Source organism: Ranitomeya variabilis, chromosome 5, assembly GCF_051348905.1.
Source record: "Ranitomeya variabilis isolate aRanVar5 chromosome 5, aRanVar5.hap1, whole genome shotgun sequence".
Lineage (NCBI taxonomy): Eukaryota > Metazoa > Chordata > Amphibia > Anura > Dendrobatidae > Ranitomeya > Ranitomeya variabilis.
In genome coordinates this window covers 182,659,865-182,683,233 of record NC_135236.1, presented here as the reverse complement: position 1 = coordinate 182,683,233, position 23,369 = coordinate 182,659,865, and the positions used below count along the sequence as shown (strand labels likewise).

The window sequence follows — 23,369 nt, the reverse complement described above, 5'->3', positions numbered from 1 at the left end:
ACTCCCCACCATAGTGGGTAAACTGGGGGTCAGGCAGGAAGTTAGATCAGAAAGCTGACTGGGTTGGAACCAGGCAACACCTTGTGGCAGAGGGTGTTGTAGGGGAAGATACAGTAGGGTCTCTGTCAGGGGTGGGATCCTGACAGAGGCTTGGCAACTTGAACGAACGTAACGGGACCGTGCCTGCTCCGGGTAGCGGCGGTGCCCAAGGAAGGATTAGAGGAGAGATAGATTGTGCTGAGTGAGAAACGAGATCACGCAAAAGGAGAAATACCAGTAGGAGTCGTGCTGTAAGACCGAAGCAACATCCTACTGAGGCGCACTACCGGTGGCCGGAACGCCGAGGGAGTATCATAACATTCAGCTTCAAGCAATACTCCAAACAGCGGCAGGACAGTCAGTCTAAGGCGGGCTGTCTAACTTTAATCACCTATGCAGTCTTGGGGGGCAACTTGTGGAGAGGGGCGACTCTAGGGTCCCGGAAGAGCTCCGAGCCTACCCGTCAAACGGGTGCCGTCCCAACCAGAACAACAGGGAGGGACGGAGGATTAGCAGAACATCATCTAATCGAGTTGTGAGGGAACTTAAGAAACAGACACAACAGTTGTGGGGACTTTCCGTAAGCACAGCAGGGAAGGACCACAACACATAGCGCTAGAAGGAAGGCACCGATTTCCACCTGTGAAGAGAACTCTGGAGGTGCTATTGGACCGGCCGGACTTGCGCAGCCTGGTGAACCGTGTTCTGGACTGACGACCCAGAGATCTTCAGTAAAGAGGTAAAGAGACTGCAACCTGGTGTCCTCGTTATTTACTGCACTGCACCACTACAGCCTCATCACCACCATCTACATCATACCTATCACTGTACGCCCCTCGGCAGGGTCACGGACCGGGCCTAGCCACCGTGACAACCCCAGAGCAGAGACTCAGAGGCCCGGTATCGGGTAGCCCCTACGGCCCTGCGGCGGTGGGGGCGCTACAACTTGGCGTCACGAACAGGATCTACTTAAGCCTGAAGAATCAGGTCATGTGTGCCTTGGAACTGTACTTTATTACAAAGACTGTGCTGTGCCATTTACCGCCACAATCCGCCGCCATTATAGCGCTGAGGAGAGTGCAGGAGAAGAAAAGGGGCGTGGAGTGGGCGTAGGCAAGCTGGAGAGCGCGAACAACAATGGCCGCCCAGTCTAAATGTTTCTGTGTCCTGAGGACGTGTCCGTCAACAGCTGAGGTCCGCCTCCTGATCCTGTTTGGAGGGTGGAGACCATGGAGACGGGGCGGCCCACGAAAGAGACCGCGGGAAGAGGACACTGGAGAAGGAGAAAAGATGGCGACACCGAGAACACCGCGTGGGACTGACCCGATCCAGCCTGAGGATGCGCCACTCGACATAGCCCCAGACGCGCCAACGTTGCGGGGACTGACCCTCACGGAGCCACCGATGGGCCGACCCCCCTTGCCACCGTCTGAGGAGTGTGTAGCTGCAGCCGAGGCCCGCCGGATAGCACGCCGCTTGGAGGCTGATGCCCGCGTGCTCGTTCGGCTGGGCCAGCCCACGGAGGTCCGCTTGTCTCCAGTGTCCCCTGCTCCTCCCAACCCGGCCGCGGCTGAAAGCGCGCTGCAGACGCAGGGCCTGAAGATCATGCCAGAGGCCGAACACCTGCGGTGCTTGGTGGCTGCATGGCGAGACCGACCACAACCAGCAACCCAGGTGGATCTGACCACCGTTACAGAGGTCCCCTCGTCCCACTGGGGTGTAGTGGTCTCCTTCAACCCCCGACATGGACGCGGGGTTATACAGGAGATCGGAGAGCCGCTACAAGTCCACGTGGACCGGGAGGAGGTAGAGCCCTGCGGAGGAAGATTCCCTCGCGACCTGGAGCCAGGTGATGCTGTGACCTACACCAGGTGGAGGAGAGCAACAGGTGAAGCTGGCTGGATGGCGCGGGGTGTCCAGCGGTGCGTCGCGCTTCAGGCCACCGCTGCAACGTCTGCAGATGGGCCTCCCGCCGAAAAGGCAACGGGACCTGACCATGCGGAGCAGCGGGGAACCCGGACCCACCATGTACCTTGGGGGCGTGCCGGATCCTCAGCAAAAAGAGCGTCGCGGCGAGGGATCCTGTCGTTGCTAGGACCGGAACCGCTCCCTGGATCGGCAGCACGACCCGTTGGTCTGGTGAGGCCCGGAAGGAAACCACCTTCTCTACCGAAGAACGAGTAAGCATAATGCTTTATATATGTAAATAGTTACAGTTCCCTTATGTTGCTGCTAAAACCCGTCCAGGGTTAACTCTTAAGGGGATCCTTATTGTTTTGTTTTTGTTTGTTTTTCCAAAGTTTTTGCACAAGTTTTTAGTTGAAAAGAACTGCTGAAATCATGAACAGTGCATGATATGAACTTTTTGTACATAGTTTGCACCTTATTAAAGGTGCTCCCTACTGGTTTTACTTAAAGAAGGACTCTTTGTGAAGATACCACACTGGAACCTTTGCTGAGTATGGACTGGTAGCTTGAGAAGGCGTGCTACCTCATAGAGACTTGGTCCCCTCTTAAGGGGGATGTTCATTTGTCGCACTTAAACGATGATATTGCTTTAAGACAGGTAGCAATAATGTTTTGACGAAAGAAAGTGATGATAATGTTTACATGAGTAAGTTATATGTATTCAACTAGTTAATTGTGAAGAAATGCTGATGATGTTCTCTGAAAAGAAAAAGTGAAAGATAGCAGAAGGATGCAGTGGGCCCGTAGGGGTAGACGTGGTGTCCAGCATGCATGTTAGTGAGAAAGATAATGAGAAGGTTTGATGTTATATAAAGAAAATGGTTGATAACGTTGATAGATAATTAGGATAGAAGGTAATCCCTGAGTCCTCATAGGAGTCATGTAGACCTGGCTTACCTCTAGTGAAATACCCCAAAAGATGATAGCAGCCCCCCACATGTAATAACGGTGAAATAAGAGGAAAAGACATACACAGTATGAAAGTAGATTTAGCAAAGAGAGGTCCACTTACTAGATAGCAGAAGGATACAAAAGAGGACTTCACGGTCAACTGAAAACCCTTTCAAAAAACCATCCTGAAATTACTTTAAGACTCCTGTGTCTCATGACACAGGAGTGGCAATTTCAGCCCGCAAGAGCTTCCAGCTACAGAGAATTACAAAAACTGCAAACTGGACTAAAGATACAAAACAAAAGGACAAAGTCCACTTAGCTGATCAGCAGACTAGTAGCAGGAACATGCAACCGAAGGCTCTGGTTACAATGATGACCGGCAAGGAAATGACTGGAGAGCAAGGCTAAATAGGAAACTCCCAAACGCTGATGGAAGCAGGTGAACAGAAGCAGCAAAGTGCAAACAAGTCACCAGTACTACCAGCAACCACCAGGGGAGCCCAAAAAGCGGATACACAACAGTACCCTCCCCTTAAGGAGGGGGCACCGAACCCTCACAAGAACCGCCAGGGCGATCTGGATGAGCCCTATGAAAGGCATGAACCAAATCCGAGGCATGAACATCAGAGGCAGTTACCCAAGAATTATCTTCCTGACCATAGCCCTTCCATTTAACCAGATATTGAAGTCTCCGTCTGGAAATACGGGAGTCCAAGATCTTTTCTACCACGTACTCCAATTCACCCTCCACCAGCACAGGAGCAGGTGGTTCAGTAGAAGGAACCACCGGTACCTCATATCTCCGCAACAGCGACCGATGGAACACATTATGGATAGCGAAAGATGCCGGGAGGTCCAAACGAAAGGAGACAGGGTTAAGAATCTCCAAAATCCTATAAGGACCGATGAACTGAGGCTTAAATTTAGGAGAAGAAACCCTCATAGGGACAAAACGGGAAGACAACCACACCAAGTCCCCAACATGAAGGTGGGGGCCAACACGACGACGGCGGTTAGCAAACTGCTGAGTCCTCTCCTGGGACAATTCCAAATTATCCACCACTTGTCCCCAAATCTGATGCAACCGATCCACTACCGCATCCACTCCAGGACAATCCGAAGATTCAACCTGACCAGATGAAAAACGCGGATGAAACCCTGAATTGCAAAAGAAAGGAGAAACCAAAGTGGCAGAACTAGCCCGATTATTAAGAGCAAACTCCGCCAACGGCAGAAAGGCAACCCAATCATCCTGATCCGCAGACACAAAACACCTCAAATAAGTCTCCAAAGTTTGATTAGTTCGTTCCGTCTGGCCATTGGTCTGAGGATGGAATGCAGACGAAAAAGACAAATCAATGCCCAACCTGGCACAGACTGCCCGCCAAAATCTAGACACGAACTGGGTATCCCTGTCAGAAACGATGTTTTCCGGAATACCATGCAGGCGAACCACATTTTGAAAAAACAGAGGGACCAACTCAGATGAGGAAGGCAACTTAGGCAATGGCACCAAATGAACCATTTTAGAAAAACGGTCACACACCACCCAGATAACAGACAACTTCTGAGAAACAGGGAGGTCCGAGATAAAGTCCATAGAGATGTGCGTCCAAGGCCTCTTCGGAATAGGCAAGGGCAACAACAACCCACTAGCCCTAGAACAACAAGGCTTGGCCCGAGCACACACATCGCAAGACTGCACAAAAACACGCACATCTCGAGACAGGGAAGGCCACCAGAAGGATCTAGCCACCAAATCTCTGGTGCCAAAAATTCCCGGATGACCTGCCAGAGTAGAAGAATGAACTTCCGAGATGACTCTAGTGGTCCACTCGTCAGGAACAAACAGTCTACCAGACGGACAACGATCAGGTCTATCCGCCTGAAATTCTTGCAAAGCACGTCGCAAATCAGGAGAGACAGCAGACAAAACCACTCCATCCTTAAGGACACCAGCAGGTTCAGAATTCCCAGGAGAGTCAGGCTCAAAACTCCTAGAAAGATCATCTGCCTTCACATTCCTAGAACCCGGTAAGTACGAGACCACAAAATTAAACCGGGAAAAGAACAACGACCAACGTGCCTGTCTAGGATTCAGGCGCCTGGCAGACTCCAAATAAATTAAATTCTTGTGATCAGTCAAAACTACCACCTGATGTTTGGCACCCTCAAGCCAATGACGCCACTCCTCAAATGCCCACTTCATGGCCAAAAGCTCCCGATTACCAACATCATAGTTTCGCTCGGCGGCCGAAAATTTTCGCGAAAAGAACGCACAAGGTCTCATCACTGAGCAGTCGGGACTTTTCTGCGACAAAACCGCCCCCGCTCCAATCTCGGAAGCATCGACCTCAACCTGAAAGGGAAGGGAAACATCAGGCTGGCGCAACACAGGGGCAGACAAAAAGCGGCGCTTAAGCCCCTGCGTCCAGTCGTAAATAGCCCGAACCTTGACAGGGTCCATCTCAATAGAAGAAGGGGAAAAAATGTACCCCAAAAAGGAAATTTTTTGAACCCCAAAAACACACTTTGAACCCTTTACACACAAAGAATTCTCCCGCAAAACCTGAAAAACCCTCCTGACCTGCTGAACATGAGACTCCCAGTCATCAGAAAAAATCAAAATATCATCCAAGTACACTATCATAAATTTATCCAAATATTCACGGAAAATATCATGCATTAAGGACTGAAAGACAGAAGGTGCATTAGAAAGGCCGAAAGGCATTACCAAATACTCAAAATGGCCCTCAGGCGTATTAAATGCGGTTTTCCACTCATCCCCCTGCTTAATTCGCACCAAATTATACGCCCCACGAAGATCAATCTTAGAGAACCACTTAGCCCCCCTTATGCGAGCAAACAAATCAGTCAGCAAAGGCAACGGATACTGATATTTGACTGTAATTTTATTCAGGAGTCGATAATCAATACAAGGCCTCAGAGAGCCATCCTTTTTAGAGACAAAGAAAAAACCGGCTCCTAAAGGTGATGAAGAAGGACGAATATGTCCCTTTTCCAGGGACTCCTTAATATACTCGCGCATAGCAGCATGTTCAGGTACAGATAGGTTAAACAAACGACCCTTTGGAAATTTACTGCCAGGAATCAGATCTATGGCGCAATCACAATCCCTGTGAGGAGGGAGTGAACCAATCTTAGGCTCTTCAAAAATATCACGATAATCAGACAAAAATGCCGGAATCTCAGATGGAATAGATGACGAAATGGGCACCATAGGAGTGTCCCCATGAGCCCCCCGACATCCCCAGCTTAACACAGACATAGCTTTCCAGTCAAGGACTGGGTTATGAGACTGTAACCATAGTAATCCAAGCACCAAAACATCATGTAAATTGTACAACACAAGGAAGCGAATCACCTCCTGATGGTCTGGAGTCATACGCATAGTCACTTGCGTCCAGAACTGTGGTTTATTACAAGCCAAAGGTGTAGAATCAATACCCTTCAGAGGTATAGGGACTTCCAGAGGCTCTAAATCAAACCCACAGCGCCTGGCAAAGGACCAGTCCATAAGACTCAGAGCGGCGCCAGAGTCCACATAGGCATCCACGGTAATAACTGATAATGAACAAATCAAGGTTACAGACAAAATAAATTTGGACTGTAAAGTGCCAATTGAAATAGACTTGTCAACCTTCCTAGTACGTTTAGAGCATGCCGATATAACATGAGCAGAATCACCACAATAGAAGCATAACCCATTTTTACGCCTATAATTCTGCCGCTCGCTTCTGGACATAATTCTGTCACATTGCATTTTCTCTGGCGTCTCTTCAGAAGATACCGCCAAATGGTGCACGGGTTTGCGCTCCCGCAAACGCCGATCAATCTGAATTGCCATTGTCATGGACTCATTCAGACCTGTAGGCGCAGGGAACCCGACCATAACATCTTTAACGGCATCAGAAAGGCCCTCTCTGAAATTTGCCGCTAAGGCGCACTCATTCCACTGAGTAAGCACAGACCATTTACGAAATTTTTGGCAGTATATCTCAGCTTCATCTTGCCCTTGAGATAGGGCTATCAAAGCTTTTTCAGCTTGAATCTCCAAATTAGGTTCCTCATAAAGCAACCCTAAAGCCAGGAAAAACGCATCCACATTGAGCAACGCAGGATCCCCAGGTGCCAATGAAAATGCCCAATTTTGAGGGTCACCTCGCAGCAAAGAAATTACAATCTTAACCTGCTGGACAGGATCTCCTGAGGAGTGAGGTCTGAGAGAAAGGAATAATTTACAATTATATTTGAAATTCAGAAACCGAGATCTATCTCCGGAAAACACCTCTGGTGTAGGGATTTTAGGTTCAGAAATAGGAGTATGCATAACAAAATCTTGTAAATTTTGAACCTTCGTAGCAAGATTATTTAAACCTGCAGCCAAACTCTGAGGATCCATCTTTAAACAGGTGAGCTCAGAGCCATTCAAGGATTATAAGGAGAGAAAGGCAAAGGCAGTAATTAGAGCTGAAATACAACTGATCCAACTATGGAGCAAGCATAGGGAAAAAGAAAAAAAAAATTTACAGACTTCCTTTTTCTCTCCTTTCTTCTGCCAATAAGTTTAACACATGGCTGGTCATACTGTCATGGTTCCCAATGGCAAGGGAACGTAAGAAACATATAAATAACGAACGAGCTCTCGGGTGATGGAAACTCGAGTTGACCGTGAGCTAAATCTACCACACAACTAATAGTAGCCAGGGAGCATACCTACGGCTTCCTAAATGCCACACGCCAGCCAGAGGACTAACTAAGCCTGGTAGAGGAAGAAACAGACCTGGCTTACCTCTAGGGAAATACCCCAAAAGATGATAGCAGCCCCCCACATGTAATAACGGTGAAATAAGAGGAAAAGACATACACAGTATGAAAGTAGATTTAGCAAAGAGAGGTCCACTTACTAGATAGCAGAAGGATACAAAAGAGGACTTCACGGTCAACTGAAAACCCTTTCAAAAAACCATCCTGAAATTACTTTAAGACTCCTGTGTCAGTGGCAATTTCAGCCCGCAAGAGCTTCCAGCTACAGAGAATTACAAAAACTGCAAACTGGACTAAAGATACAAAACAAAAGGACAAAGTCCACTTAGCTGATCAGCAGACTAGTAGCAGGAACATGCAACCGAAGGCTCTGGTTACAATGATGACCGGCAAGGAAATGACTGGAGAGCAAGGCTAAATAGGAAACTCCCAAACGCTGATGGAAGCAGGTGAACAGAAGCAGCAAAGTGCAAACAAGTCACCAGTACTACCAGCAACCACCAGGGGAGCCCAAAAAGCGGATACACAACAGTTATGCTCTATACTGTGTATAGTAGTGGAAAAGGCAGTAGGCCCGGGCTGAACGGGGCGGTCCTGCATAGAAAGGAGAGGCAGTAGGCCTGGTGCCGTTAGGACAGGCGGTCCTGCAGATTTAAAGAAGGAGAATGGAAAAGTTAAATTACCTTATAATGTGATTATAGGAAGGTCTTTAGTGGATTCAGAGTGTATGTCCTTAAAGGCAATGTTAAATTATTGTTCAACAATTTTGCACTTAGTAGAATACCCGGTTGGGTAAGAAAAGTTATTTATAGCATGTTGCTATGATATCTAACCATGTTTGTAACGTTCAAGTGTCCTCACCTCCCATAAAGGGAAGCTCTGTTTAAGTATACTTATTGTTATTGCACTCAACAAAACTGTATGTCTTTTTGCTGACTTGTATTGTTGTTTTCTTCTCAGTCCCGGAGTACTGTGTTTCACCAGGGGGGAGTGCAGCACCCCAGAGTCCTGGTCGTTGCAGTACTGTGGCTCCGCCACTATGGGGAGCTATGGTGCGTCTGATGGCACTGAAGGAGTTCATCTGATCAGGTATCACAGACACCAATACATTTCACAGTCAGGCCTCCGGGGGGAGCTAAGGGTTCTATTCACTAGGCCACTCCCCACCATAGTGGGTAAACTGGGGGTCAGGCAGGAAGTTAGATCAGAAAGCTGACTGGGTTGGAACCAGGCAACACCTTGTGGCAGAGGGTGTTGTAGGGGAAGATACAGTAGGGTCTCTGTCAGGGGTGGGATCCTGACAGAGGCTTGGCAACTTGAACGAACGTAACGGGACCGTGCCTGCTCCGGGTAGCGGCGGTGCCCAAGGAAGGATTAGAGGAGAGATAGATTGTGCTGAGTGAGAAACGAGATCACGCAAAAGGAGAAATACCAGTAGGAGTCGTGCTGTAAGACCGAAGCAACATCCTACTGAGGCGCACTACCGGTGGCCGGAACGCCGAGGGAGTATCATAACATTCAGCTTCAAGCAATACTCCAAACAGCGGCAGGACAGTCAGTCTAAGGCGGGCTGTCTAACTTTAATCACCTATGCAGTCTTGGGGGGCAACTTGTGGAGAGGGGCGACTCTAGGGTCCCGGAAGAGCACCGAGCCTACCCGTCAAACGGGTGCCGTCCCAACCAGAACAACAGGGAGGGACGGAGGATTAGCAGAACATCATCTAATCGAGTTGTGAGGCAACTTAAGAAACAGACACAACAGTTGTGGGGACTTTCCGTAAGCACAGCAGGGAAGGACCACAACACATAGCGCTAGAAGGAAGGCACCGATTTCCACCTGTGAAGAGAACTCTGGAGGTGCTATTGGACCGGCCGGACTTGCGCAGCCTGGTGAACCGTGTTCTGGACTGAGGACCCAGAGATCTTCAGTAAAGAGGTAAAGAGACTGCAACCTGGTGTCCTCGTTATTTACTGCACTGCACCACTACAGCCTCATCACCACCATCTACATCATACCTATCACTGTACGCCCCTCGGCAGGGTCACGGACCGGGCCTAGCCACCGTGACAACCCCAGAGCAGAGACTCAGAGGCCCGGTATCGGGTAGCCCCTACGGCCCTGCGGCGGTGGGGGCGCTACATTACTACATTAGAATTTATTTGCCACTACACTTTATCCCCTTTAATTGGACGCCCAGGGCCATGGACCGGGTCACTGCCGCTGTGACTTCCCCTTTAAGAATTGTGCCGACCCGGTACCGAGTATTCCATGGTCCTCGCGGGTGCTCCACGTACATCTCAACTTTGTATAATTAATTTCAATTTCAGCCATGTTCCCTAACAATGATCTCATCTATCATTATTAACATTATAAGATTATGTCTCCTGAAATGACGGATATTATATATATTATTTGTTTTTTCATTCTACATACCTTTTATTATGTTCATTATGCATGTCTTGATTCTTTAGTTATTTGCTGCACGGGGTTTAAAATTACAGATCTATTTTTTGCCCTGCTTGACAGGTGGAACTCCACAGGCAGGGTCATTGTTAGGGAACATGGCGGACATTGAATTTAATCATACAAAGTTGAGATGCATGAATTTTTGATATTATAATATTCCGACCATATTACTCATCTTATTGTACACTAACAATTATTCGATGTGTGTTATACAAACTTTATAAAACCTTTTGTATAGTTACAATCTAATTGTCTACAGATTGGAGGCTTTTTACCACATGGCTACACAGGATATGACATATAAAGCCAGACGTTGTTAACCCCGTATGCAATGAATAAGGGTTGAATTCTGAAACGCGTTTGCCAGAATTGCACATTTTCTCTGACCCATGCACACTGGTGCGACTTTTAAATATCTTCAAGAAAGACTTCTAATTTTATACTTAACTCAATGGATTATTCCTATTTTTTCACATAGACTGAGGTCACTCCCAGGGAAGGAAGGCAGAAGTATCCTATACTTACTTGTAAGCTCATTAATGCACACAATACATAATTTCTGTGCAAAGCTGTCCGTGAACACTAGATGTCTCTCTACTTTATAGTTTGATCTCAATTTGTTTAGATTATTCTGAAACAGAATTCCCCTGAGAGTTTCCCCTGTCCTTCTGTAGGTATGTCCACTAATCTGTGTGCACCAAATATTGCGTCTTAGTTATCAGTTGACCATGAATATTTTCATAATTATTATTGTATGACTGCAAACAAAAAAAATAAACACACCATTCAATATTCCTCATATCCAGCACTGCATCCATCGCAGCTACAATCTTAGATTAGTCACAACTATAGAGCAAGTGACCACTGCAGCCAATCACTGAGCTCTACCAATGTGTACTGTAGATGCTGTCAACAGCAGTGTGACGTCACTGCTTCAGACTGTCAACAAACACCAAAACAGTAGCAGGGAGGCAGTGCCGCACATGGGAAGGGTAATATCTGTGTGTTTTGTTATTTGCTACAGTATGTCTTCAACCATGTACTGAAAAAAAATATTCCCACACAACATATTTAAGTGAATTCTTGGTTATAAACAGTGTCTTTGTTTTCCTGTAACTAAAATAAAAAAGCATAGAATCATAAAAATAAAGCTGCTTTCACACAGTATTTTGCCGTCAGTCACAATCCGGCAAATTTTGAAAAAAAACGGATCAGACAAAAGTTGCCGCCGGATTCATTTTTTTCTCATAGATTTGTATTAGCGACGGAGGGCCTCACGTTTCATCCTTTTTTTGCCGGATCCGTCAAAAATTGTTTTTCTGGCGGCCAGAGAAAATGGACATAGTAGTAACGTTTTTTGTGTCCGTCGAAAAAATGGACAGCAACGGATCTGTCCCCATCCGTTGTTTGCTAGAATGGAACCCTATGGCACCGGATCCATCAAATGACAGAATCCGGTGACAGATTCCGTTTTTTTTAACTGAGCATGCTCCAATTTCTTTAGGATCCAATTAGCTGGATCAGCTAGTGGGATCCGTTGGAAAAATGGATTTGTCGCATCAGTTTTTCACAATCTGCGACGGATCCGTTTTTTTCAACATTCGACGGATTGTGAGTGTGACTGATGGCTAAAAACTGATGTGTGAAAGGGGCCCAATATATTTTAAGCACATGACAGAAAAACAGCTACATAATGGTAATTTTACTTTTCGTTGCACCCACATTTGCATGTTGGGTCCTTATTATACAGTAGGTGTTGGGATATGTATCCATTTCATGGCTTGTTCAGGCTAGACAACATATTTGTTGTAAAGGCATGGAATGCTTCCAAATAAATAAACACAAGCATTACTCCCAGTTTCCTCCCCTGTCGCTCCAGTGTTGCCGCTTTGGTGGTCCCAACCAGTCTGTGTATACTTCCCGGAAGCTAATCACATGCACGCTATCCAAATGACTCCTGCAGTCATTCACCGGCTTCAGCATTTTTTTTGCCTAAGTAGTGCAGCCTAGGCATTATTAACCCCTTCACGTAGAATGATGTACCTTTATGCTATCTGTGGGGTACAGTTCCTGCGAATCACATACCATACATGTATATCATTGTGGCTGCAAGGACACAGAAACTCTTTTCATGTAATCACCTCTGGAGCCTGGATGTAATGCTGCCTGGTGTCCCTCTGCGATGGCAAAGATTGCCCAGAACGCCAATCCTAGCCAATTAATCCCTTACCTAACACAATTAAAACTGTGTGAAGCATCTAAGTGGTTGACAGAGGTACTACGGCACCTAGGGTGCAACCATAAACCATGGGTCTGTACTTTTAGTACAAATATAAGAGCCAGGGCCTGATTGGTTGCCTGTCAGCATCACTTGTTTTCCTTGTCAATGCTGTAAGAAACTAAAATAAAGAATACTAGAATTGCTGTCTTTTACTTCCTCCTGCCATTCATTTTTTGTCTGCTATCTTGATTTCTTTTTTTACCTCCAAAATATTTCCTCTAATGCACACTACATTTCCCATGACTGCAAAGAGTATCAAAAATAGAAAAAAAACAACTAAAAACACTATATTAAATATCAATAATTAAAACATTGTAAAAATCATCACCATATCACAATAGTATATTCCAATATAAAGGGTAAAAATCATAAAAATCCAAAAAAAGGTCAAGGCTTGAGAATGGATTGTATATCCGAAACATTGCCATGCCATTGGTCATTAAAGATTTCCTTTTTTGGATTTTTGTGCTGTTTCCCCTTTTTTTGCTATTATCATAAGGAACCTCTTGATTGCTAGTTGGGGATGCGTGCACACTGTTAAGGTATTTTCTGGTGCTGCTCCAGTTTTTTCAAATATATAATAGAGTATATGTTGTATATAAATGTATGTTATACAGGAAAATATTTAGAATTGAGAGTCCTCAGTGGTACTGGCTAACATGGTACCAAGATATATATCTTTCCTGTATTAGGGCTCTTTCACACGTCCTGATATTTCCGGTACCGGGAAAAACCGGTACCGGAGATATCCGTGTCCGTATGTCCGTGTGCTCAAGTGGCACATACGTGCGGCATCCGTGTGCCGCCCGTGTGCCCCCTGAGGACCACACGGACCGTGCAGGAGAGACAGCGCTACACTAAGCGCTGTCCCCCCCCGCATGTGGTGCTGAAGGCAGAATTCATCTCTTCTTCCCCGCCGGAGAGAAGAGATGAAAGATCTTTTTTTATTTTCTTCTGGGGGGGGGGGGGGTGAAAAATAAAGTTTGCGTGTGCCCCCGCGTCCCCCCCCCCCCAGTGCGCCGCCTGGCCTCTTGCCGCAGAAATACTCACCCGGCCAGCTCCTGCGATGTCTCCTGTGTCCTCTCCGCGCTGCCAGCTTCTCCTGTGTGAGCGGTCACGTGGTTACAGTCAGTGAATAATCCCTGACTGTAATGAGCGGTCCCACGTGACCGCTCACACAGGAGAAGCTGGCAGCGCGGAGAGGACACAGGAGACATCGCAGGAGCTGGCCGGGTGAGTATTTCTGCGGCAAGAGGCCAGGCGGCGCACTGGGGGGGGGGGACGCGGGGGCACATGCAAACTTTATTTTTCACCCCCCCCCAGACAAAAAAAAAGAAAGATCTTTCATCTCTTCTCTCCGGCGGGGAAGAAGAGATGAATTCCGCCTTCAGCACCACACGCGGGGGGGACAGCGCTTAGTGTAGCGCTGTCTCTCCTGCGGGCGGTACGTGCACACGGAGGAGAGTGCACACTGTTCTCCGTGTGCACGTGTGCTGTCCGTATTGTGGTCCGTGCTGCCGGTGGAAAACGGACATGTCGACGTGTTTTCAGCACGGACATACGGTCCGTGTGAAAACACGCACATGTGCATAGACCCATTCATTTGAATGGGTCTACGTGTGTCAGTGTCTCCGGTACGTGAGAAAACTGTCACTACACGTACCGGAGACACTGATGTGTGAAAGAGGCCTTATACAGTATATATCTATACAGTACATATTGGGAAATCATCAAGCAGCTTTGCAGTACATCTTAGTTGAAAAGTTAAAAATGTATTTGCTTCAACAGTTCCTGGAGACTATGTGCCCCTATGGTGACAAACAAATTTTGTATAGTCAAATGATGCAATCCCAGACTTTCATCTGCTCATTATTTTGTGCTAACTTGTGCTGGAGAGGTAAGCCAGAAGTAGATGAAAGAATCAGACTACAGAGAGTTTGTTTGTTGTCTGTTACCATGGCGATGCATAGCCTGCATACCAGAACTCCTACTGCAAAGTTGCTTCAGTTTTATTTTATATGTACTGATACATATTTTTATGAAGGGTAGGCATATCCTTCAAAACACCCATATCTGACTCCTACTTTCCATATCATTATTCTTTTCTTTTTGCTCCACAATATCAATATCCCATTCGTTCATAATAAAAAAAAACAGAACATACTTGTTGAGTTACTACGCGTCCTGACACATGGGACCTTCATTTGAAGCATACAGTGATTTTCCAGTTTAGCTTGACTTTCTATAAAAGCATTCAGAGCTGCTTCCTGGAAGAGAGATGATTGATGGTAAGAACTGTAATGCATTACTGTCAATAAAGGGTTAAGAATGGCTGATCTGTTAGCTGTGGTTAATCTGTCTACATCAATTTTGTAGACAAAGGTCTTGCAAATCCAAGCTGAGGTTTCAGTGGAGCCACGTGCCAAATGTGGTAACGTATTGGCAAGCTGTCCTTTGGTTATAGAAAACATTTGCTGTGTGAACATTCAGCTCAACAATCTTCTGTGATTTCACTGGAGGAAAAGGATTTATGACAAACATCTATAACTCATGTTGAAATGAATACATTTCTAAATTCTAGCACTGAAAGCAAAAAAAAAAAAAAAAAGCAAAAACTCTGTTCTATCAAATACCACATTATGGAAGTATTCTCCCTAGACTCTCTCTATAATATGGGGACAACAAGTTATGGCACACATGATTTGGGGCCATAGGATTTTTGCCCCAAACAAATTTTCTGCTGCCAAACAGGTTCTTTTCTCATATTTCAAAAAATAAAAAGAGAAAAGAAAATGAGAAGATTTCCCCAGCTTCGCCTACCAATTTCGACAGCAAAAGAAGGACAGCACTAGCACCCAACACGACATGGCATCTGTGCGCCTTTTTTAAAAAAATTCATTGATTTGAATGGTTAATTCTGATGCATAAATTAGATTTTAAAAATCGCACGTCTTCATTTTTATTTTCAGATTGATAATTTACAAAAAAGTGCTTGTATTTCAAAAGGGCCATAGAATATAATGGGTACGGGTGAAGAACACAACACATGTGACAAAAGCGAAAGTCTGATTGGGACCTTACCATGCACTACATCTGTCTACCCTGTCATTAGGAAGTGCCATAAAGTATTTTTAGTAGAGATGATTAAATCTTTTGAAATTCTAATTTTCCAGGGAAATCGCCTGTGCATGTACTCACTAACTCAATATTGACCCCCCACTACCTGATCGCAGAGTGCTGATGGGTTACCATGGCAGCTGGAGGCCTGATGAAGGCTCCTGCCGCCATAATCTTGGTTTCCCCGTAAAGTTCAGCCACAAGCTAAGCTTCATAGGAGACCATGATTAACACTATGCACTGCAATATTGTGGTGTTGTAGTATATAAGTGATAAAATGAACATAGCTTTAATAAAAGTAATAGAAAATAATCAAAAAGCTTGACTAACATCCCCCTTTTGTCAGATTTGTTTTTTTAATTATTGCAATCCCCTAAAAAAGGCAATAAAAAGTAATCAATATGTCTTGTGTACCCCAAAATCGCATAAAATAAGTCAGCTCAGCATGCAAAAAAAAGTACTCATGCAGTTCCATTAGCAGAAAAATAAAATAGTAGCAATTTTTGAAATAAATATAACCATTAAAATAAATTTAAAGTGCTGGCGTAAAAGTGTGAGATCTTGAAAAATTATAATTGTAGTCTGCAACATTTCATACAGTTTTATGCTTGAATTCTGTCAAAAAATATTTAGACCATCTGGCAATAAAATGTCCAGGAATAGAAAGAAACCACTATGGATAAATAAGACAGTACAAAATTGAAAAAGACAAAAACAAAGCGCATTAAAAATCCTGAAGGCTGAGAATACAGAAATTGAATTTCAGGAGTATAAAGATCTCAATAAGAAAAGTAAAAAATAAATCAAGCTAGCAAAGTTATCTATAGAGAAACAAATCACCAGCAACTGTGAGCGCTGATGTGTGCTTGTGTAAAGGAGGCGGATCTAGCTGATGGGACAGAAACAATGCCCTTGGGGAAGGTGTAACCGCTATGTTAATTAACCGAGATCTAAATATGAGTGGTGGATCGGGTAGGGAAGATGTTAAACTGTAAAGAGCTGCAGAATATGTTGGCGCTATATAAATAAAGATTATTATTATTATTATTATTATTATAGACTGACATGTGAATGATAATGAACATTATCATTCACATGTCAGTCTATACATCTTCCCTACCGGATCCTCCACTCATATGTAGATCTCGGTTAATTAACATAGGGGTTACACCTTCCCCAAGGGCATTGTTTATGTCCCATCAGCTAGATCCGCCTCCTTTACACAAGCACACATCAGACAACACCCGGGCATGCGCACATGTGAGGACAGGAGTTGCGCGACGTCACTTCTGGTTAGTATTTTCCAGTCCACGGAGCGACAGGGCTATATTAGGCTACGTTCACATTTGCGTTGTGCGCCGCTGTGTCGGCGACGCAACGCACAACGTAAACAAAAACACAACAAAACGCAAGCTAAAATGCTGCGTTTTGCGACGCATGCGTCCTTTTTCGCCGAAAGTTGGACGCAAAAAAAATGCAACTTGCTGCGTTCTCTGCGCCCAACGCTTGCGGCCAAGAAAACGCAGCACAACGCATGTCCATGCGCCCCCATGTTAAATATAGGGGCGCATGACGCATGTGGTGACGCTGCGGCGCCCGACGCTGTGGCACCGAACGCTAATGTGAACGTAGACTTAGATCGCTCCATATCAAACAGGGCACAGCACACAGCAGGACGCAGGAGCGTCGCTCATTCACCTGCCAAGGTAAATATCAACCCCCTGCCGCACCACAGACAGGATGCTTATCCCAGAGCACCGCACTCATCTGTTACCCTGCGCTCTGATAACCCCTGTAGGTTTCCATATTCACGAAGGGATCTACACTAAGCAAGACGATGATGCCGCTTACACCACGTGCTACCTATTAAGGTAATTACAAATCACCCATTACTAGGGCACCTCATAATATCCGTTAGATACTATAGACATTACCTCTCACCAACATACCTATGACCTTACAGGTTCTCACTCTGAAACGGATCACTAACCAGGTCAAACATCTAGAGAGCAGTAACCGGTAAAAACCATGACTTATATGGCTTATGATCTATTACTTTAGTACAAGACATTAACATCACTGCTATTCCTTTTAGCCCCTGGAAATTACAAGGATACCTTGCTCCTAAGGAGTCACTCACTATACCTGGATTAAGGTAACACTTTATCACTATTAAGTAGGTTCTCCTTAGACACCGGTCTATATGATTTTATCCTTTTTCCCACTGTATTATTACTCTAGCCTCACCACATATGAGTACTTAATCTTGCCCTGGGGATATTAGTGTCATTAGAACGTATACTATATAAATGTGAACTACTATACACTGTAGCGTATTTATTATGTTATATTTACTATCATTACGTTTGTTTCAATGTATGTATGTTTTTTTTGTTTTTTTTTTATACTCACAGCGACTTTAGACTAAGACCCGGGAGAGTCGAAACGTCATGATTGTTGTGTCGCATGTACACGCTGTATTAAGTTACCTTTGTTTTGATCCGATATATATGTTTGATTCTATTTCCACTTGGATTTGAATAAATTAGCATTTCAAAAACTATATTTCTGGATAAGATATTCCACTTAGGGAGTGCGGTAGATTTATCACATTCTGTTATTGGACCTCACGGTCTGTCTTACCAGCACCCCGACCTATTATAGAGTGCAGGCCAACATTTAGATTTATCACTACAGTTTATAACGCAGAGCCGTGAAAATAAAAAAATCATTTTTTTCCCACAAAATTGTTTTTTTAGCCCCCCAAACTTTTATTTTCCCAAGGGTAACAAGAGAAATTGGACCCCAAAAGTTGTTGTCCAATTTGTCCTGAGTACGCTGATACCCCCTATGTTGGGGTAAACCCCTGTTTGGGCGCACGGGAGAGCTCGGAAGGGAAGGAGCTCTGCTTTACTTTTTCAACGCAGAATTGACTGGAATTGAGATCGGACGTCATGTCGCGTTTCGAGAGCCCTGATGTGCCTAAACAGTGGAAACTCCCAAATTGTAACTGAAACCCTAACCCAAACACACCCCTAAACCTAATCCCAACCACACCCCTAACCCCAACCACACCCCTAACCCCAACACACCCCTAACCCTAATCCCAAACCTAACCACACCCCTAACTCCAACACACCCCCAACCCTAACAATAGCCCCAGCCCTAACCCCAGCTTTATCCCAACCCTAACTGTAGCCCTACACCTAGCCCCAACCCTAACCCTAGCCCCATCCCTAACCCAAACCCTAACCCTAGCCCTAACCGTAACCCTAGCCCTAACCCTAGCCCTAACCCTAATGGAAAAATGGAAATACATTTTTTTAATTTTATTATTTTTCCCTAACTAAGGGGGTGATGAAGGGGGAGTTTGATTTACTTTTATAGTGGGGTTTTTAGCGGATTTTTATGATTGGCAGCTGTCACACACTAAAAGACTCTTTTTATTGCAAAAAATAGTTTTTGCTTCTCCACATTTTGAGAGCTATAATTTTTCCATATTTTAGTCCACAGAGTCATGTGAGGTCTTGTTTTTTGTAGGACCAGTTGACGTTTTTATTGGTAACATTTTTGGGCACATGACATTTTTTGATCACTTTTTATTCCGATTTTTGAGAGGCAGAATGACCAAAAACCAGCTATTCATGAATTTCTTTTGTGGGGGCCGTTTCATGTTTGGTAAAATTGATAAAGCAGTTTTATTTTTCGTGTCAGTACGATTACAGTGATACCTCATTTTATATCTTTTTTTTATGTTTTGGCGCTTTTATACGATAAAAACTATTTTATAGAAAAAATAATTCTTTTTGCATCACTCTATTCTGAGGACTATAACTTTTTAATTTTTTCGCTGATGATCCTGTATGGCAGCTCGTTTTTTGCGGGACAGGATGACATTTTCAGTGGTACCATGGTTATTTATATATCCGTCCTTTTGATCGCGTGTTTTTTCACTGTTTGCTCTGCGGTATGATAATAAAGCGTTGTTTTTTGCCTGGTTTTTTTTTACGTGTTCACTGAAGGGGTTAACTAGTGGGACAGTTTTATAGGTCGGGTCGTTACGGATGCGGCTATACTAAATATGTGTACTTTTATTGGGTTTTTTTTAGATAAAGAAATGTATTTATGGGAACAATATTTTATCTTTTTTTCTTTATTTAGGAATTATTTTTATTTTTTATTTTTTTATACATCTAAATATTTTTTTTTTTACATTATCACATTGTCCTGGGGGCGACATCACTATATAGTGACAGATCGCTGATCTAACACTTTGCAGAGCATTGTCTCAGATCAGCGATCTGACAGGCAGGGCTCCAGGCTTACAGGCGCCTGCTCTGAGCAGGCGCTTGTAAGCAACCTCCCTGCAGGACCCGGAAGTAGCCCAGCGGCCATTTTGGATCTGGGGCCTGCAGGGAGGAGACGTTCGGTACAAGGTGAGCACATCGCCTTGTACCGAGGGTCTAAGTGAAGCCCGCAGGGAGCCCCCTCCCTGCGCGATGCTTCCCTATGCCCCTGGAACGCTGCGATCATGTTTGATCGCAGTGTACCGGGGGTTAATGTGCCAGGGGCGGTCCGTGACCACTCCTGGCACATAGTGCTGGATGTCAGCTGCGATAGTCAGCTGACACCCGGCCGCGATCGGCCGCGCTCCCCCCGTCAGCGCGGCCGATTGCATATGACATACTATCCCGTCACTGGGAATTAAGTCCCAGGTCACCTCGACGGGATAGTACATCATATGGGATTAAGGGGTTAATATATGTGTGGTTAATACAAAAACGCATGACTTACCGTATTTATTCCAAAGACCATACTAAGGTCCAGGAGGGGGCACTCATTATGGTTGGAAGAAAGGCGATTCAGGTAGCTAAATAGGAAAGGATTCTTTACAGTTAGAGCAGTCAGATTGTGGAATGCCGACCACAAGAGATAATAATGGCAGACACTATAGTAGCTTTTAAAAAAGGGCTGGCCGATTTCCTTAATACACATAACAATGTGGATTATAGTTAATTTAGTGACAAAATGTACAATTGGTGGAGAAAGGTACAAAGTCTTTTTTCAACCTATGTAACTATTTGATCAACAGGGGCCAAGCCTTAAAGGGGTTTTCCTATGAACAAAGTACACTTTAAATAATAATTTGGAGTAATAATAAGTTCCACAATTGGATATGGTAACACAAAATCTTGTGCTGAGATAATCTTATAAATGTGCCCCTGCTGTGTACTGTGTAATGGCTGTGTCTGACCGTACATAGTCTGATCATAGTACATCTCCTGGGCAGGGGAGGGAGCAAAAGAGAGAATACAGACATAACAGCATGGGATCTCAGCTGATTCTTTTTGTGAGACAAAACATTTCCCTACCTGTTTTCAAGCAATATTTTACCATAAAGAGAGAATCATCTGTGATCCCCTTCTGCCATTGTCTGTATACTCTCTTTGAAGTACATAAAAACAGGCAGCATGTTTTGCCTCGCTCAAAGAGTCAGCTGTGAATTTCATGCTGTTTTGTCTGTATAGTCTCTTTTGCTTCCCCCCTCTGCCTTAGAGCTGTGGTATGATCAGACCATGTCCCTGTAAGATCAGACACAGCCATTACACAGCACACAGCAGGAACACATTTATAAGATTATCTCAGCACAGGGACATTTCTTTTTTAAACACATCCAAGTGCAGAATTTATTATTATTATTATTATTATTATTATTATTATTATGTAAGCAGGTTGCAGGATGCAGTGATGCAAGAAAAGCAGAGCAATGGTTAACAATTTAATTAACAGTGGTGATACTCCTTGCTGAGAGATAAACAGATAAATGGGTAACAGAGAAAAGAAAGGAATAACAATATAACAGCAATTCACTTAGTAAACTTATCGTGTCCCTGGTTTCCACAGCCACAAATGATCCGTTGAGGGTTTTAGTACCAGCAACAGCCGGCCAAATGTCCTCAGATGGGGTTCCACAGCTCATGGTCCAACTTCTGGCAGCAATGGGCAGGCTCCAGTTTTACCCGTCCATAAACTTATGCAGCCAAACTCATGGAGCGCCCCCGTGGGCAGTGGGGTACTCGGTACCGGGCCCTTCGGTTCTCTAGGGGGATGTCAGGGTGGCTGACCCGGTCCGTGGACCTCGGGAGGTCCATTGTAAAAGGGAAAGGTCTTTAAAGGGGAAATGTTCGTGACGCCACCTGTGGTATTCGGTTAGGGTGACCGACGCTGCTATAAGGGGTCCGCTGGGGTGATGTTATGGCAGCTAGATGGTATACCTTCCCACAGGTGAAGTATGTCCCAAGGGCTTCCCAATGTGTAGATGGTGGAAGGTGTGAGGCGCAGTGAATAACGAGGACACAAGGTTGCAGTCTCTTTACCTTTTTACTGAAGGCTTCAGCATCCACAGTCCAGAGCACAGATCACAGGGCAGGCAGAGTCCGGCTGGTTTGGAGGCAAATCCAGAGTCCCTTTATACAGGTGGAAATCAGTAGCCTTACTCTAGCGCCTGGGTGTTGTAGTACCTTACTGCTGAGCCTCTCATAAGGTCCTCACAACTGTTGTAGATGTTCTAGATGTTATATCTCTTTCTCTGTCCCCCGGATGGATAGGACAACCCATATGACTGGTGGCCTGAGGCTTTTTACAGGGACTCTAACATGCCCCGGCCTCTGAGGGGTGCCACCGTGCCTCCTGGGTATGGGGCGGATCAGTAACGTGAAATTAGCTGTCCTGCCGATCTCTGGAGCAAGGAATAAAGGACTGTTGCTCCCTCGGTGTTCCGGCTACCGGATCCTGTGCCTCAGAAGGAGGCAGCCTGTGTAGGGCAGAACTCCTTCTGGTTTCCACTCCTTTTGCTATGACCTTGTTTCTCACCCTCTACAATACAGTTCTCTGTTCGTCTCCTTTCTTAGGGGCTGCCGCACGTGGGGCAGGCGCAGCTCCGTGTCCTTCCATCTAGGCCTCTGACAGGATCCCACCCCTGTCAGGGACCAACTACCTGAGCAGAGCTCAGCTAGCAGCTGCCTGAGTGAAGCTCAGCCAGCATCTGCCTAACTTCCTATCCAGGCCACCAGTTTTACCTAATGGTGAAGCGTGCCCTAATAAATAGGAGCATAGCTCCCCCTGGTGGACTGGAGTATGAAATGTGTTGCATGTTTGTGATACCTGGTAAAGAGATCTCCTTTATTGCCTCCAAAGGTAACATCACTCCCCCTAGATGAGAATGATATTACTGCAACGACCAGGACCCTGGGGCGCTGCACTCAAAGGTGCTGCTAAGATCCCGGTATCAAATGAGGTCCCGGACGTGCTGGTCAGCAAGGAGAACCGCAGCGCCGGGTACTGTACACAGCCTACTCTTCTATGCACGAGCGCGGTCCTAAACTTAATGGAGCACACGGCCCTGTCTCTGCTCACAGTCTCAGTGCAGTGCTTGCGGGGTATCAGCCACAGTCTGTCGTGGTGCTGATCCCGGGGAACCGGAGCACGCTGCGCACGGACCTGCTTTTCCTCAGTCTCTGCCAGCGGGAACCTCACCGCCGCAGTGCGTGCTTTTTCTTCTAACACGCCCCCTCTTCCTGGGTCACTGGGTCCGTCTGAGCCCCTAATCTTTCCCCCGAGCAACATGGGACACAGCCTCGACAGTTCTGAACCCGCCTCAGAACAGGTACCCGCAGTCTGGTCTTCCTCCTTACACTTCCCCTCTCCTTTAACTCGTCATTACACGGGCGAGAGTTCTTCCAGTAGACACTGACACTCCTTCATCTCTTGAACAATCCGCTGCCAAATAAACTGGTCTTGTTCATAACGAGTGGG

General features: G+C 45.5%; 1 protein-coding gene and 1 long non-coding RNA gene across 2 annotated transcripts in view; one reads left to right on the top strand and one right to left on the bottom strand.

The window, feature by feature from the left end:
- The window catches only part of IL16 (interleukin 16), a 248,252-nt gene that overhangs the window by 109,698 nt on the left and 115,185 nt on the right, over positions 1–23,369 (bottom strand). The window contains exon 4 of the mRNA XM_077263616.1: positions 14,602–14,704. Within this exon, the coding sequence (XP_077119731.1) occupies positions 14,602–14,704 (103 nt within the window). The remainder of the gene's footprint in view (positions 1–14,601; positions 14,705–23,369) is intronic.
- Positions 17,567–23,369, top strand: part of LOC143775461 (uncharacterized) — a 104,716-nt gene continuing 98,913 nt past the window's right edge. The window contains exon 1 of the long non-coding RNA XR_013215651.1: positions 17,567–17,709. This is a non-coding gene — a long non-coding RNA (uncharacterized LOC143775461). The remainder of the gene's footprint in view (positions 17,710–23,369) is intronic.